This window comes from Botrytis byssoidea (assembly GCF_014898295.1).
Source record: "Botrytis byssoidea strain MUCL 94 chromosome Unknown BBYS_005, whole genome shotgun sequence".
Lineage (NCBI taxonomy): Eukaryota > Fungi > Ascomycota > Leotiomycetes > Helotiales > Sclerotiniaceae > Botrytis > Botrytis byssoidea.
The window spans coordinates 1,080,608-1,098,096 of NW_024065846.1; the positions used below are offsets into that span (position 1 = coordinate 1,080,608).

The 17,489-nt window shown below is 34.1% G+C and overlaps 5 protein-coding genes across 5 annotated transcripts; 2 read left to right on the plus strand and 3 right to left on the minus strand.

The window, feature by feature from the left end:
* Positions 1 to 53: 53 nt before the first annotated feature.
* Positions 54 to 1,922, plus strand: EAE97_003138 (uncharacterized protein; the record flags this gene model as incomplete). Its single annotated transcript, XM_038873650.1, has 3 exons — positions 54 to 65; positions 158 to 1,441; positions 1,500 to 1,922. 3 exons carry the CDS (start codon positions 54 to 56, stop codon positions 1,920 to 1,922), a joined length of 1,719 nt encoding a protein of 572 aa, XP_038735513.1.
* Positions 1,923 to 2,412: 490 nt separating this feature from the next.
* EAE97_003139 (uncharacterized protein) lies at positions 2,413 to 3,384 on the minus strand (the record flags this gene model as incomplete). The annotated part of the gene is made up of 2 exons (XM_038873651.1): positions 2,413 to 2,964; positions 3,031 to 3,384. 2 exons carry the CDS (start codon positions 3,382 to 3,384, stop codon positions 2,413 to 2,415), a joined length of 906 nt encoding a protein of 301 aa, XP_038735514.1.
* A 386-nt stretch (positions 3,385 to 3,770) lies between these two features.
* On the plus strand, positions 3,771 to 4,354 carry EAE97_003140 (uncharacterized protein; the record flags this gene model as incomplete). The annotated part of the gene is made up of 3 exons (XM_038873652.1): positions 3,771 to 3,773; positions 3,892 to 4,290; positions 4,346 to 4,354. The coding sequence occupies 3 exons, from the start codon at positions 3,771 to 3,773 to the stop codon at positions 4,352 to 4,354; spliced, it is 411 nt and encodes a 136-aa protein (XP_038735515.1).
* A 365-nt stretch (positions 4,355 to 4,719) lies between these two features.
* Positions 4,720 to 6,562, minus strand: EAE97_003141 (uncharacterized protein; the record flags this gene model as incomplete). The annotated part of the gene is made up of 5 exons (XM_038873653.1): positions 4,720 to 5,237; positions 5,349 to 5,532; positions 5,596 to 5,784; positions 5,845 to 6,368; positions 6,493 to 6,562. 5 exons carry the CDS (start codon positions 6,560 to 6,562, stop codon positions 4,720 to 4,722), a joined length of 1,485 nt encoding a protein of 494 aa, XP_038735516.1.
* An 8,942-nt stretch (positions 6,563 to 15,504) lies between these two features.
* Positions 15,505 to 16,678, minus strand: EAE97_003142 (uncharacterized protein; the record flags this gene model as incomplete). Its single annotated transcript, XM_038873654.1, has 6 exons — positions 15,505 to 15,762; positions 15,819 to 15,994; positions 16,047 to 16,120; positions 16,175 to 16,308; positions 16,362 to 16,606; positions 16,660 to 16,678. 6 exons carry the CDS (start codon positions 16,676 to 16,678, stop codon positions 15,505 to 15,507), a joined length of 906 nt encoding a protein of 301 aa, XP_038735517.1.
* Positions 16,679 to 17,489: the final 811 nt, after the last annotated feature.

A 17,489-nucleotide genomic window follows, 5' to 3' on the forward strand; every position in this document is an offset into this window, starting at 1 on the left:
CTACATTTCCTTCCCCTTGTATAGCCTGTTAATAGAAATGACGTTGTAAATAAATGGCTGCGTTCGTATGTCACCAAAATCTTGCCCCATGCTTAGCCTTCTCCCAACAATCCGTCTTTCGAGATCTTCAGGACCTCACATCTAACCAGATCAATAGGATACTCCTTGGCTGGATCAAATGTCTGGTACTCCAAGTTTAAGAAAAGACGACCATGGCGGATCCTTAACAACTCCTTCTGATCCGAACCCTCCGACAATAGCTGCATTTTCTCCAGTTACTCTATCACATGCCTCATCCGCGAACAAACAGAGATCAACTATCTTGGTGCATCACAAGTCCCCCTTATTACTAGCGACTCCTCCGCAGATTACAAGAGCTTTAGCATATTCGCATCCTTTTCTATTGCCCCTCAATAAACTTGTAGGGTTAATAACATGGACGAGTGGAGATCCATGGGAGAGCTTCTTGCTCGTCGCTAGTTTTTGGGCCTTTGTACTGTATGGAGATGTTGTGATGCGATATGCGGGACCGTTGGTAGTTGTTATTGGTTTAATACTGGGGATGTACTCAAGACGTTATTCCCCATTGTCGTCAACAAGCTGGACAGGAGAGAAACAGAAGAAGGGTCACAAAAAGGTCGACTCCGAAATCACAAATACCAAGCACCAGAAAACTTTGGACGAGATCGTGGAAACCTTGAAAATATTCACGTCAAGATGCAATGTGCTCTTGGATCCTCTTTTACAATTGACGGATTTTCTATCGACCCAGCGAACAGCAACATCTGCTACAACTCGCCCGGCACTTACAACACTTTTAATACGAATCCTTCTTATCACACCCGTGTGGATTATCCTTACTTTGCCTCCTTTGCAGGTTATTACCACGAAACGTATCGCTTTGGTAACGGGAACAATTTTCTTGACTTGGCATTCGCGTCCGAATCGAATAGCAAGAACCATACTATGGAGATCCTCTCTCGTTCGTCGCATATGTACTGCTTTGACTGGTCTACATTTAACAGATGAGCTTTCACCAAACACAAACGGAACCAATTATAAGCCTCCTCTACCACCTCGTACGGCATCCTCATATGCCGACGCATCGTTAGCAGCAAACGCAGCAATAAAGAGAAGACCAGAAGCACCAGGGGTGAAGTTTACATTCATCTTATATGAAAATCAGCGTAGATGGGTTGGACTAGGATGGACAACATCATTGTTTGCATATGAGAGGGCTGCCTGGACAGACGAACATCTGAATGCTGTGACTCCGAAAGAAGATTTCGAATTGCCAGATGTAGAGGGTGGCGGCGCAAGGTGGAGGTGGGTTGAAGGTAGTCGCTGGCGCGTAGAAGGAGCTGCCGAATATGATGAAGGTGGATCTAAACCAAAAGCCGAGAATGACGGGGGAACAGGGTGGATATATTATGACAATAAGGTATGTGCAATCATGTCGTTTTCACTTGTCTTTTACATGTAATGCTGACCTTCTGCAGTGGCAAAACGGTCGCCGAGGCCAAGATGGCTGGGGAAGATATACTCGCCGCAGGAAATGGTACCGTGACGCCGAGCTTGTTGAAATAACTTCGAGCACGGAAATAACGCCCTCACCAACCCCTACCCAAGCATCCGCAAGTCTAGATTCAAATTCTGCTCATACGCGACTTTCATCATTCTCAGGTTCTAGATCGAGAAGTCCCCCACCAGAATACTCGGATCGGGATGATGCTAGTTTGCGGAGTAATAAAAGTGGTCGGCTTAGCAGCAAGAAAAGTAGTTTGAAAAAGGAACACTTAGAAAGGGGAAGTAGGAAAAGTAGCGTGAGTCTACAATCGGAAGGAGATGACGAGAGGCCCTTCACGAGGCCGAGAGCAACGGACTGGGGCCTAAGTGATGATGCCAGGATGGGACTGGAGTAGACGGATGGTAGGAGGATTTCGGAATGGGGTTTGGAGTAATTGTGGAACTGGGATGAGGCATCTGGGAGGAGAGATTCGGATTTCTCACGGGGGATTAAAGGGATATTATACCATCGCGTGTGTGAATTGTAAACATTTTATTTTTGCAATATTAATTCTCTAAAGAAGATTGCACATAATCTGAATTTTGGGGAAATAAATTTTTGTTCTTTGCCTATTCATTTGTTCGCTTCGGCTACCCACCCCTAATGCTTTTATCCCTCAAACAAGTACTTTGAGATGTGCTGTACAAGTAAAGAAGAACCTATTGTACAGATCCCAAACCCCAAACCATTCCATACCATCCTTCTGACCCACCTGTACCGTTCCATTTCATACACCATATAAATTACCACTGAGCTCTTTCATCCCGTGCCATTTGTAAACCGCGACTCCCCTCCCACGCGCCTCTGGATATACGGAAAATCTCCTTTCAATTTCTTCCATGTATTTATGCTCCCGCAACCTTTCCTAATGTTCCAGCCCCTCTGCTTGAGAAAATACCCATGATTCCAAAGCCAACGTAGAATAAGGCTAAAGGATAAGCGACTAGTCCTCGCATCCCCTTCATTCTGCCGACCGCGCAGAACATCCCACTACTACTATATGTACACCACACAATCGCCAATGTGGTTAGCACATACCCAACTAGTCCATCCATTGGCATAATAACTCCCACCACGCTCGAGAGCACTAATGGCAATAAACAATAACCCAGCACACTGGCACTTCGTGGAAATGTGAGGGTAGAAGAGAGATGTGAGGGACCGACGGGTTGCTGAGAACTAGGATCGGTGTTGAGAGGTGGTGACATGAGTGAAAGAATTAGGTGAAGAGAAGAGGATCCAAGGAGCGCCAGCCCGTATATGTATCCGAAATGTACTTTTCCGGAAAAGAGGAGAAAGGTTCCAAATAATAGGAAAAAGAGAATGGGTCCCGCGAGATCGGAATCGTCCATTATGTGTTGATCGATATGCGCAAGGGGATTCAGCACTGCTAATGTCTATGGATTCAAATCAGTATCTGCGCATTCTATAGAAGCGAATAGTATCAGGAGAAATAATCATACCTTACTCCTAATATGACCGAAATTCACTCCCAATTCTTCCAACAACGGTGGTTCACCATCATAACCCTCGGTTCCAAAAGCAGCCAACCACCCCGTTCTCAATCCACCACTCTCTCCCATCCGCCCACTAACCCCCGATGGTACATTTCCTGGGAATCCAAATCCGCCGCCTCCAGCGCCAGGATATGCTTGCGCGGCGGGAGGAGCTCCATATCCATATGCTGCCTGTGGTGTTGCGTGACTGGAGACGGGGCCGGGAGCGTATGTTGAGGGGTAGAACTGGAGGTTTTGAGCTGCGGTGTTGGATGCGCCGTAAGGATTATTGGGGGGAGGGGAGGAATAAAATTGCGACATCTTTTAAAAGATGGAAAGATGAGAAGCTCTAAATTTGTATTGCAGATTGGTCGATATAGGGTTTACAGAGTTGCGGAGCCGTTGTGGAATGGGAGAAGCATTTGTGGTTTGTTTTGGTTATTCGCAGCGGAGGTATCTTAAGGTGTCTTTTTTGGGGGTACCAGCTAGCTGGAGGACTGATGACGGTTACTAGCCTCATTAGGCATGCATTAATAGATTTCTTTGAATCCCTGCCAATCCGGCCGATGGCGGAAGTTTATTCCGGGAAAAAGTCTAGAGATTCACATTATCTCTCGACTTCTGGTAAACAGTGAGTGACTTTTCCACACCATAATTCATTTTTCAATTGTCTGGGACCTGTTGTTGACTGTCGCAGTTCCATCATCATGGTATGTACATAACAAGTCTTGCCTCACAAGCTCCACATACATCTTCAAAATGCAGTTTCTACAACTGTGCCACTCTTTCACTCCAAATGGGAACATTCTATAACTGACTCAATGAAAGGCCCATCGCATCATAACCCAAGTCGTCATAACCGGCTCACGAGTTCTTGGGCGCGCCCTCACCGAATCCTGGAAACAAGCGAAAGCCTCTTCAGCATACCAAAAGGCGCAACAAAATGGTTCTGCTTCGGGTGGTCCAAGTTTCTCCTCCAATGGTCTCACATTAGATGAGGCCTGCAAGATTCTCAATGTTAAACCACCAAAAGAAGGCAAGATGGATATGGAAGATGTAATGTCGCGGTTCAAGAAATTGTTCGACACGAATGATCCGAAGAAGGGAGGAAGTTTTTACCTCCAGAGTAAAGTGCTGAGAGCGAGAGAGAGGTTAGAGGGCGAAGTGAGGGTTAAGGCGGAAGCATTGGAGAGGGAGGCCGAATTGGAGAAAGGGTGGAAACCGAAGGTTTTTAAGGACCGGTGATAAATGCTATTGAGGTGCGGGGCTGATGGGTGTATAGGATGGATAAATTCTAGGGAAGCAAGACGGTCGAGGAACGATAATATCCCGACATAAGCTTGAACTGATGGACGACGTTGAACGAACCCTGAGTGAATCTTCCCCGCGGATAAATGGATGTGCAAACTCTTCCCTCTTTTGTATTAAATACATAGCATGGCGTTTTGGGGTGGGAAAGATTATGTGGGTATCCTGGTCAGCATTTCTTGCGTGGATGTGAGAGGTTATGTAGATACTGCATGAGAAAGACGGTCAAATATGAACAGATGTTCCAATCTACAATATGTTGGGGCGAAATTATATTTTTGGTTTGCATTTTCGAGGGGGCAATATTTACTCCAACTCGCCAATGACTACATCTCTGTTTAGATCTTTCTACCATTCAAAAATTTCCGTGATTTTGTTCCTAACTAAAGGCCCCCCTGCACTGTCGCTTCTATTGTACGTCAGTGTCACTCGTCTTCCATCCTTCTCGAATTGAGGTTCCACATCACTAACTCTCGCCCAATCTGGAATATCGGCTGCTTCCCTCACATCTTCTATCCCATACTCCTCAAGTTCTATTACCCTCCTCCCAACTCTTGCCGTCATACCAGCATTCCAGATTCCTTCTTGAAGACTGGGCACGCGTTCCAATAAGGCAATGGCTTTCCTCCTTACGATCGGGTGGCGACATACGCTTACGACTTGATAGAGAGGTCCGATGATACCCATATCTATTTGGAAAACGGTCGTGGCGAATGCAGGATTGGAAATGACCTCTTCTGATAACACGATGATTTTCTCAAAAACGGACAAAAACGGGTCCCATAACATTTGGTTATCTTTGACGCCGCGCGGTACATGCGCATTCATATATCCGCAATGGCTTTGTATTTGTAGAATTGCAGCGCCTATTTTATCAGCTTCGGAAAAGGTATCACTATATTTGAGAATGTAGGCCTAGAAGGCGAATAGCCATTTGTGGGCGAATTGAATAGTTTCCATTTGCCAATCATGGAAACGCTGGTTGAGTTCCGGGGAGTCCGGTTGGCAGTTGAGCTTATAGAGATCGATCCGGAAACGAGACCAGAAGAAATGGAGCGAGTTGCGAGCCTGGGAAAGAGAAGTGAATATCGCTGGAGGGTGTGCTGTGAAGTGAGAGCTCTTGAACTTGTTGTAGAGGGATTGGTCGAAAATGTCGATCATCTTTAAGATAATTTATTAATGTCCGACCTTTGTATCACCCGCAAGGGAGCGTCTCAAACTTACTTGTGTAAGAACAAAATCTGAGCGCAGATATAATTCTTCAAGAAGTGACATCGGCAAGTATGGGTAGCTGGAAGTCTCGAGCGAATCATGATAGTATCTCTGAGAATTTTCATCATACGTGATCTCGCAAAGTATCTTACTACCACTTTCCTGATGTGCGGCTCCATGGCCATAATTACCTTGCATCATCTACAATTCATGCAAGTTAACATTGATTGGTGCTTCGGCATCCAGTAGAAAAGCACTGACCTCAAAAGCAGAAAATAAAACGCAATTGATTAGACTCACACCCATAGCCTGTCGCTCCTTCTTTGCAAATGGTTCCACCAAGCATTTAATGGCTCGATTGTACTCTAAAAGGGGGAATTGTTCTTCGGCAGAAGAAAACAGCTTATTCGAGGAAGTAGAACGAGAACTCCTTTCTTTGCTGTGATGCAGGGCTCCCAATGCAATAACCGCATGACGAATGGAAGGCTCGTGATGTGCAGCTTGAGGAATCATTTCTGACCAACAGCTTTCCTTACCAAAACCACCCATCATGGGAGCCGTCATATTAACAAAGAAGTGAAAAGCCTCTCGCTCTCGATCAGAAGTGAGAATTACTGAAGACGAGGGTGATTGTATAAGTGCAGTACTTGTTTCGTAATCGTTGTAATCGGAATTGGAGCTTGCAGGAGAGTCACTGGACTCTTCAGCATAGCCGTCACATTTTCGGCCGGTGGATACACATCGTTGACATGATGGTCGTCCCTCGTCACATTTCACTCTCCGGACTGGAGAAATTTCAGTTATATACCTATTCTATCTACATTGAGACACGGGAGAATCATTGTTTCTTACATCTACACAACAATTAGATATATGACACACCAAGTAGCATTGAAGATACATACTTACATGTCGCACACCCCGTCTTGGTCTTCGGTCTATAGGCCCGTTTTCTTTGGCCAGGAGCAACTCTAGGCATGATGATTTAACTATCGTGATGTTTTTTGAAGAGTTGTGAACACAAGTTCGAGAGAAAACACGATTCAACATGTTGTCGAACTTTAAATTTAGGGAAGTAATAAAGTTCACAGGAGGTGACTTGAGGCTGTGAGTGGGTCTGCGCCCTGTAAGGTTCACCTGGTGGTGGTTAAGGACGGAAAGCATGCGCCAAATCCCCGTGATGCCTTTTGGCGGAGTGGCCATGCGAAGAGCAATTGCAAGTAGAATCGCACAGATGGTATTGAACTCGAGCAATGTCCCATCTTTATGCAGCAGATAATCTGTGACAAAATTTATTATCGCAGTTAAACTTGTTCAAGAATTCTTATTTGTTAAAACTGGTATTGCGTATATCTAGTACATAAATACACCCCTTAACCGATGTCCCTACATCTTGCACTACCCCACATCTTACACAAATTTTTTAACCTCAAAAATATCAATTTATTAAACTTATATTGAATCCTATATTAGTTATAAAAGATTGTTTAGAATAAACAATAGCTCAAATTAAAACTGAGAAAAAGCCCAATATAATTACTATTACGAAAATCTATAATATCAATTACTCTATATTATATTATCGATATAAAGAACAAATAGCTTTTTGTATCTCTGTTTATAAGGATATTCATTAATATTTTAATAAAAAGCAAGAAAAAGGATTAATTAATTAAATCAACAAACTGATACAAAGATCTATACCTCCTATAAGCTATATAATTAAAAACCTAGTAAAAGAGATTATAAATCAATTTATAGAGAAAAACTAAATAGCTCATTTTGTTAAAAAACATTCAATATATCTTAAAAATCAATATCTTTGATATATTAATAATCTATATATTAAAGCTAATAATATTCATTATCTTGAACATTTTTATAATCTAATCAGTATTATTTTCGATTTATTATTGATTTTTATTATATAAAAGCTTTTGCTAACCCTACTTTTTTATTTATTTAATTGATAAAAACAATTATACAATATAATATATTACCGAAAAATATATACAATTAGAATAAGAAGGGTTTTATAATTGAACTAATACAATCTATAAAAAGAATAATGAATGCTAGTACCTATAAAAAAGATAAAATAATAAAAGCAATATAAAACAAATCTCAAAAGTTTATTAACCTTTTAGTATACATTTCTACTAATGATATAGCTTTACCATCTATTCTATTATATAAAAAGAAATCAGAGAATCTATAGAATATATAAATTAATAATATAAAGGAAAGAGATAAAGTTTATTTTGAAGTATTAAACAATAAATAATTATCTAATACTTTTGGCCTTATATAATTTCAAAACGTTTTTCAATATTATATACATTTAAAAATAAATAAAGAATATTATTTATTAATTATAGATAATTATTCTAATTATATCAATATAGAATTTATATCAAAATGTAATAAATTAAAAATAATATTATTGATTTTACTATTATATTCTATATATCGATTTCAATCTTTTGATTACAGCTTTTTTCTTTCACTTTCAATAAATTATAGTATAATATTGAATGATTTATTACATTAAAGTAAAGGATTATTTGGAATCACAAAACACAATTTTTAGATTATATTTAAAAAAGCTTAGATTCAAATTTGTACAATATATAATATACTCTTTTTCTTTGAAAAAATAGGTATTTATTCTATATATAAGAATACTACTATTATTAGTATTATACCTGAAGCTTTCTTTATACCTCCTATATCAATACAGCTATATAAAAGTAAATTTAAAACATTATATATTATAAAAACTTTTTGTAAATTCAAATTAGAGTTTTGGTATTAAAATAACCCTGAAATCATTTCAAAGCTTTTTAAGATTGCTTTTATTAATATAACTCAAGCTAGTATTCAATTATATAAAGCAAAAGGGTTAGAAAAGGTTATAAAAATAGAAAAAAAGAAAAGGAATCAATCCAAAAGATTAAATCTAATAGAAGAGAAAACAAATGGGATATATTTATATTCTCCTAATATTATTTTAAAAGTTAAGATATATCAAATTGTTAAAGAGCTTATTATTGAATAGAATAAGAAAGCTAAAAAGCTAAAGAAAACTGAAAAGAAAACTGAAAAGTAAAAGAAGTATTTAAAGGGATAAAAAAGAATTAAATAAAAAGAGATTGATTATTAAAAGATTGGGTGGAAGAGGCCTCTGTATTGACTATATTACTACGTGTGTAAACATATTAATCCTTTCATAGTATTATATAAAGGGATCAATATACTTATCTATAGTTTGTCTAATTTAGTTTATTTAGATAACTATATTATTAATTATTATATATATTTAATATTAATAACTTCTATTTCTTTTAATATTTCCCCATAGGAATTACCACCTTTAATCTCCCCAATCTTTTATATTTCTATAATTTCAATTCTAGTATATTCTTGAATCTTTTAAATACTATTTTTATTAAAGATTTAATTATTCTATTTACTATTATGTTCGATGTATTAATATAATTAATTATTATCTTTTACTTTTCAATAAAATCTTTAATAAAATAATAGTATATATTAATATACTTTAATTATTTATATAAATACAGGTTTTTAGTTAGAGTTATTACTTTTTGATTATCACCTAATAATTAAATAATATCTCTATATATAGATATATATTCTACCTTTCTAAGATCTTTAAGCATTTAAATTAATTATTTCCCTTACTTGGAGAATATTGCCATTAATATATATTCAAACTCAGTATTCAATATTACTATTGAATTCTGCTTCTTACTAGCCTATAATATTAGTTCTCCATAAAACATAACAATTCCCTTAAAAATACTTTTCTAATTATATTAATTATTTATTTAATCTATATCAATAAAGATTTTTATAATATCTACTAATAAATTATATTCCTTTGCAATTTGATATTATACTCCCTTAAATCTATATTTGAGTTTCTAAATAATTATAACCCTTAGGTATTATATTAAATTTTTTATTCCTATTTTATGACATTTCACTGGCTTTACTATGTATTATAACAATTAGCCTAGTATAAAGAAGATATCTAATTTTATATATATTATTAAATAAATAAGATTATCTATAATTTATTGATATTCAATAATATTAATTAATTTATTATTTTCTATAGCTGGTTATAGATATAAATAATTAGTAGTAGGTATCTTTTTAGTGTAATACTAAATATATGAGATTTCGAATTTTGTAAGTATAGCTTCTAGATATTCTTTTTAATCCAATATAAATAATTTGTTTGCTTAATCTCTTATAATCTTAATACCTAAAATCTTGCTAATCTCCTTTAGGTTTTTGGTATTGAAATGTAAGAAAAGTGTTGTAAAGAATCAATTGAATTGATCTTTTGAGATTGAGAAGGTAATTATATTATTAATATAAATTAATAAATTGAATTATTAAGTAATATATATATATAAATATAAATTAATGAGATTTTGAATAAAACCCTAATTAATTAATTCGGATTTTAAAAGTTGACTTCAATCTTGTTTAGCTTACTTAAAGCTATATAAACTTTATAGTGTATATAAGATATATTTATTTGATATATTAATTTTCTAAGATGGTGTAAGGTATATCTCCTTCTTGAGATAGGATTCTATAAAAGTATTCTTTATATTGAAATGTTAGTATTTTAAATTTTTCTTTGCAATAATCACTAAGAATAAGCAAAGTATATCAAGTTGTACTATAAAGGCAAAGATTTCATTATAATCTTTTCCAAGAATTTGATTAAAATCTTTTGCTATTAATTATACTTTAAATCTTTTAATTTTATTATTTTTTATCTTTATTATAAATACTCATTTTATTGAAATAAGATTTCCTTCTTTTGATAGAATATACTTTTTTTAAATACTATTTTTAATCAATAAACTAATCTCCTCTTAAACAACTTACTTCCATTTTTCATTATATTCAGGATCTAAGATTGTCTAATTATATATAATAGGAATGAGGATTTCTAGGATCTATTTTGTAGGGAAGGCTATATCCTTATTTGTAAAGCTTTCTAAGATTATTTGAAAACTTTTGAACACTTTTGTTTTAATACTTAAATCGATTCTTAATATAAGGAGTATAAAGATTATAATATATTCAATAACATTTTCATCTGGATTTATTAAAAGTATTATTATTATTACTCTTATCAATTTTTGGATATGCTTATTTAACTTACTATCGTTTTATTTATATTTTCGAAAAGAATATTTTTCAGGGGGATTTATATTTATAAATATAATTGGAATTTCTATTGAAAATTTATTGATTTTAGATGTTATATTTAGTATCTCTATTTCTTTCATTTCTAAAGATAGAATTGATTCTATAAATAAATTAATCTCTACAATATTTTTTTTATTATCTTTATTGAATTTTTGAATATTATTGATTTTGAATATATTAGGGATTACAACTTTCAGGGATTTAGGGGTAATAGCATCTTATAGAAACTCAAATAGGGATTCTTATATTTCTTATATTTTATAAGGTCTACCTCTAAATCTTTTGTTAGGAATAATATTCTTTATGCTTTAAGGTTCTGATATAGAGTTTCTTATTCTCAAATCTAAGTCTCCCCCTTTTTTGAATTTGTTTATAATTATTCGGCTTACTCGTATAATATAGTCTAATTCTAGCAAATATACCCTAATATGTTTATTGATTGTGTATAAATATTCCATAAAGATGCCTATTTGGGCTGTATCTTGTAGTTTATTATACTATTAATTCTTTAGGATTGTCTTTGGATTGATATATGCATAGTATTTGCTTCCCCATATTCTATAATAGTTGATATCCGGGGTTGATTCTATGAACACTTCGATCGGGCTGATAATACTATCGTCAATGATTGGTCCAATGTTCGTTCTATTCCTGCAATATACATTATATTCAACAACTTTGTTTCAGAATTCTAATAGCAATCCAGCCTTTTTTAGTATAACTCTTATATCAGCTTCAGCAATGCCAATGTTTCTCTTAACAGCTTTGTTCTAATAAAATAATGCTATAATAGTTAGTTTTGATTAGGTTTTAAAGTTTCATTCTTTAATAACTTAAATTAATTCTAATATATTATCAATTTGAGCAACTACTATCTTATTATTAATATTAAATTCTAATTCAGTTTTCTATTTCTTCAATTTTGATATAACTTCGTCTTTTATTTTCAAGGTCAAAATCCAATTCATTTTTATTTAATTGTTTATAATTAATAGGAAATAGCGATTTCCTTATAAGGATTTTAGAAATGAATTAATAATATTGAAATAAATAAGATCTAATCTTCTCATTTTATAGAAACTAAATTATTTTGAAATTAGATTCTTTATTTTAATAAGTATATATACTTTATATATAGGAATCTTAAATAAGACTTTAATTGGCTTTCCTAATATTATAATTTTATGGAGATTCTATATTTTCTCTGGGCCAAAATGGTTGAATTATCTATATTATAATAAATAAGTTTCTAAATCCTTTTTAATCTTATTTAAAAAAATATTTAAAGTAATCTCATTTGACTTAATATTATTAATAATCTCTATGCTTTATAGAATAACATTTTTATATCCTTTTGTAATATTCGAGATTATATAAATTCCTTTATTCATTTTTATTTTAATAATATTTATTTTATTCTTTCAAAAGTATATATAATCTGAATTGAATTTGCCCTTAAATCCGGCTTTACAAATCTTTCTGTTAAAAAGAAGATTAACTCCTAATTCCGATATATATAATATTTTTAAAAATAAAACTATATTATTATTTTCTAGCTTCATTATAATAGTACCTATTTAATTATAATATATAACTCCCCTATCAATTTTTATTGTTTTTCTTTTTATCTTTTTAATATTTCTAAAGAGGGAAAGTTGGTTAGATATATATGAGGAAATATTAATATCTGTGTATTAATAAGAAAGAGTGGTTTTATGAATAAGTTCTTTAGAGATACAGCACTCTTTGTTATCAGACTCTTCTTCGCTTTCTAATAAATCAAGATTAATTAGAAAACTCTCGCTATTTGCAAGGTAAGCTTAATTACTCTTTCTTTTAGAAAATAATATTTTGATTATCTTTTTAAGTATTATTTTTCATTACTGGACTCTATAATATTTATAAATCAGAGTTTGTACAAATATGAGATCTTTGCAATTATATAGAAAGTGACTCTTTTGCTCATAAAGATGGTAAATATAAATATTGACTATTTCCCCTCGATTTTGCTATATTAATAGACTTGATTTTTTGTTATCTTTTTGTTAATTTGAAATTATATACTTTTCACTAATAGTATAAACTTATTTTATTTCTTAAATATTAAGCTTTTTAATAATGAAATACTTAATCTTATTTTTTATTATTAATATGCTTTGAATACTTATAATATTGATTATTGTTTAATATTTACTTAAAAAACTTTTAATCAAAACTAAAAATAGAGCTTTATTTTTATACAAATCCTTGAATATAGAGTTAACAATATCAAGCTTACATTAGTATTCTTTCAATTTATTCCAGGCTTTAATAATAATTATCTCTAAATAGCTAATAGATTTGAAAATAAATGTTTAGATTATTATTAAATATAAATTAGCTGTGATATTATTAGTTCTTAAATACTTTGATTTCAGATAGTTTTATAATATTCGTACTATATTGTACTCATCAATAAGCACTTCATTATCGTTACTAAGTGATCTACATATATATAATAATACACTAGCTTTATCTTTTAAATATTTGGTCTTTTTATCTAAATTGAACCTAATATTCATAATTTTGTTTTCTTTAAGGATTAGAAAAACTTTAATACTATCAACTTCCATCCCAACTTCTCTAATCTTAGTATACTCTTGTAATATAAACTTAATTATATAGAATTAATTCTTTTCTTTCAATTATATTTTTATTTATCAAAACTATTAATTATAGATCTCTTAGGTGAGATTTAGAATGTTTTTTATTTGCTTTTTGGTTTTGTTTATTTTGATATTTATACAGAGAATTTGCAAGATTTTTCTTCCCCTTTTTCTGTATAAATAGATCTATATAAATTGTAAATATAGATATAATTAGCATTATATACTTTTTATTATATTATATACATATTTATTTATAAATAGCATCACATATTCTTTTAACTCCGTAAATTAGTGGTAATAGTAATCACAGCATTGCGTGCTGCTCGTAGAGTAATACCGCGTATTCTTCAACTTTATAAATTGAATCGTGATAATGATTACATTAATAATATCCAGAGGCCATACTAACCGGGTCTTATAACCTATTAAAAGATTAGGTGGAAGAGACCTCTGTATTGATTATATTATTATGCATATAAACATATTGATTCTCTTATAATATTATATAAAGGGATCAATATGCCTGTCTATAGTTCATTTAATCTAGCCCGTTTAGGTAACCGTATTACTAATCACTACACGTGCTTAGCACTGGTAACTTCTATTCCTTTTAACATTGATTATCAAATTCTATAGGAATTTAAAGAGTATAGTAAGAAAGCTTATAGAATATCAAATTCATTTATTAAACAAACTAAAAGCACCTCAAAATGTTTTATTATATTAAATCTAATATTTCAAAAAACTATAGAACTCTTAGATAATAAAGAAATTGATATTTCAAAGAATAAAAGAGAAAAAATGGAAACTAGGATTAAGAATAGATAAGTAATCATAATACCAATAAGATTTAAAATTTAATTATTTTATAAATCTATATAATAATATTATACTATATCATTAACATTTCAAAGTTTCAATTGAATATCTTATAAATTATAATTATAATTAAATATTGAAGTTGTAGTAGTAGTGAATTTGAGGTTGTGCAAGATATAGGGTTGTGCAAGATACAGGGACATCGGTTAATTGAGCACAAAGATAAGGTCAAGGTTACCCGAAAAATCCGCAAACTGGCCGGTTACTTTGACGAGGCCCATGCAAGGCAGCGTAGCTTAAATTGCTGAGATAAAGTCATACTCTGAAAACACTTACATTTTAACATCTTATATAATGGTATCACTTCTCATCGAAATCCGAGTGTCAAGATAAATTTGGCAGGTTGGAAGTTTATGAATTCATTAATTTCATTTTTGATTCAAAATAATGGTTCATTGATTTGATTTCGAGTATTGAAAAGAGTGTACATTTTCAATCTCCCGATATTCTATCCTGCTGAAGGACAGACAACTTTTATGCTCGGGAAAGGGGTTCCGGGACGTCATTTGATATTTTCAATTAGGATTGTAATATTGAGCAGAATTTTTGCATCTACCGCCTGTCACGGACATGATTACTGTATTAGTTCATACCTTTAACTGACTGTCACCCTGTGGCAATTTGGCGAACAGTAGCCCGTTGAGGATCCCACCTCCCTTTCCCCCCAAAATACTGCTCGATAATGAATTTCAAGAAATTTAAAATATTCTATTAGATGATTCTGAAAAGTGGGTAGTAATAGACTACGCTCGTGAAGTAACTTGTGTTGACAAGCTATCATGGAAATATCAAAATGACAAACATGATATGAAAATACATTATGTATCCGCAATCCTAGTTCATCCAATCTTATGAGTATATTTCAACTCAATAAGGGTAAGCCCCCATCCCTTCTTGAGCAGCTAGCTACCTTTGGCTTGGAGGAATCTTCCAGCAACGTGTAGAAAACGAAGACCAGTAACTCCAACGACCTGTTTCAATCGATCAATCATGATAATAACTCCAACTCAACCTATGAATCTCTATAGCGCAACCTCTAACGCAGCCCTAAAGCCGAAGCCAATTCTCTTTCTCAAGTCATAAAATATCTATTTCCAACTCCAAACATTAAGCTGTTCATGATAACTTGTAAATATTACACCATCTGAACGTCGTCAGTATCACTATTTCCAATTTTCTGCATCTTTGTCCTAAAGGGGACGCTCTTCCTCGCTTTCCTCCCTGGAATGCTTGAGTCTGGATCCGCCATGATGCGGCCAGGGTGAAAGATGTTAAGAATAACGAGAGCAAAAAGCATTGGAACAGAGTCGAGAGAGTACTGGAAGGCTTCGTGGTTGGGAATGCTACTTTTAAGGCCTTGGGAGTATTCAACGAGACGGAAAATGATTCTGATCTATGAGGTGGGTTAGAAAGATATTCGATAAGCTGGGGAAGAGGGGTGTGCCCTACAGTTATCAGTAATATGACTGCATATAAGGCATAGAGTAGGGACCATGCTTGTCGTGGAGTATAGGTCTTTCGACGGGACTGGTCACGAAGTGTCTGATGGAACTTGAAGGCGAAGAAGAGGAAGACGAAGATGAAGAATTGCTGTATTCCAACACCAATCATATAGACATGAAGGCCTAGAGCAATGTTAGCTAGCTCAAGCAAACGGAACCTACGGAGATCACACACCATCTAAGATTTGGCTTGAGGTTGCGGTGTCACTGGATGCAGCTCCAGCTCCGTAAACCTGAATAATAAGTGCTCTGAGTTCTATGTTAGCGCTGGATTGAAACTTTTAGAGATTTGACTAGACATACACAATATCTAGAATCACAAAGTAGAGTCCAAATCTCCATGCCATTACTTTCCATATCGTAGCATCTGTGACATAGTTCCAGATCATCCTTCCCATCACCATATACGTGAAGGCATTTGTGAAAAGTGGTGCAATCTTGACGCCTAGGTTAGTCTTGTTGATCAATGTTAATTAAGGGAGTCACTCACCAGAATTAGAATAAACCAAGCTGCATAATCTCCAAAACTAGCAGGACTATTTATACTGGCAACTCTGAATATATACGTGAGAGTCTGTGCTAGAGCTGATGCTACAATGACCCAACAGTATGCCTTTCTATGGAGGATAGCTTGGGCCAAGTGAGCTACAGTGGTGAGAGCGAATAGTACGGCAAAAAAGTAGGCGGCACTGATGTTGGGACAGAAGCTCCACTTTGTATTAGGGGTATAAAGGGCTAAGTAAATCAGGACTTGCGGGTGATGGAGGGAAGGGATATTTGGAGCTCACCAGCACACGTTCCATTCATTTTTGAAGACTTATATAAGAAACTCTGTTGTGAGTATTATTATGTACGAAAGACGAAAGATGCAAGATTCAGAACTCTACAGATGCTGTGAATGAACTCTTTGCATAGAATTGAAGTCGATTATGATGGTGAAGAAGTCAATTGAAGAACAATCTGATGTTCATCTGGCACGTTATACTACGTTATATATTTTGAACTTCGGACACCATACAACCCCATTTGCACTCGTCGGTGAGGCGCGGACAACTCGCTCGTATGGTCAATCATAATACTGAACATAACACTATCAGACTGTCCAATGCAAATATTGGCATAGAATCATTGATATGATTCGGTGATTTTCGTAGAATAATTCCCCATAGTCCCGGCTTGGCTTGCTAAAAGGCTGATATGGATTCAGACACAAGGACTTGTTTGAGAAGCCATGATTCGTTGAATCGTAGGGGCATCTTCATCGGATCAAACTTCGCAATTTGACGTAGAAGGAGCTGAAGTCGTTCAGACAATGGCTGCTATCTGGGGCAGTCACCTCGTTCGGACGACTGTTGGTGAAGAACAATAAGCGGACCTCGACTATTTCGTCATTCTTTCATTGGTCTGGTCGTAGGTACACCCTGCTTATGTCTGTGCGTAGCCTTGTTTCCGTTTGACACTCTCGAGACCGACAGAAAAAGCCGAGTGTCAAAAACCTACGGAGTTTACGGTATGAATAAAAGTACTACTTCTCAAATTCTCTGTAATATATATCTTTGTGCGGGTTCGGCGTTCGAAGTTTTCTGTCAATCGCGGGGCACTGTGATTATACTCCTTC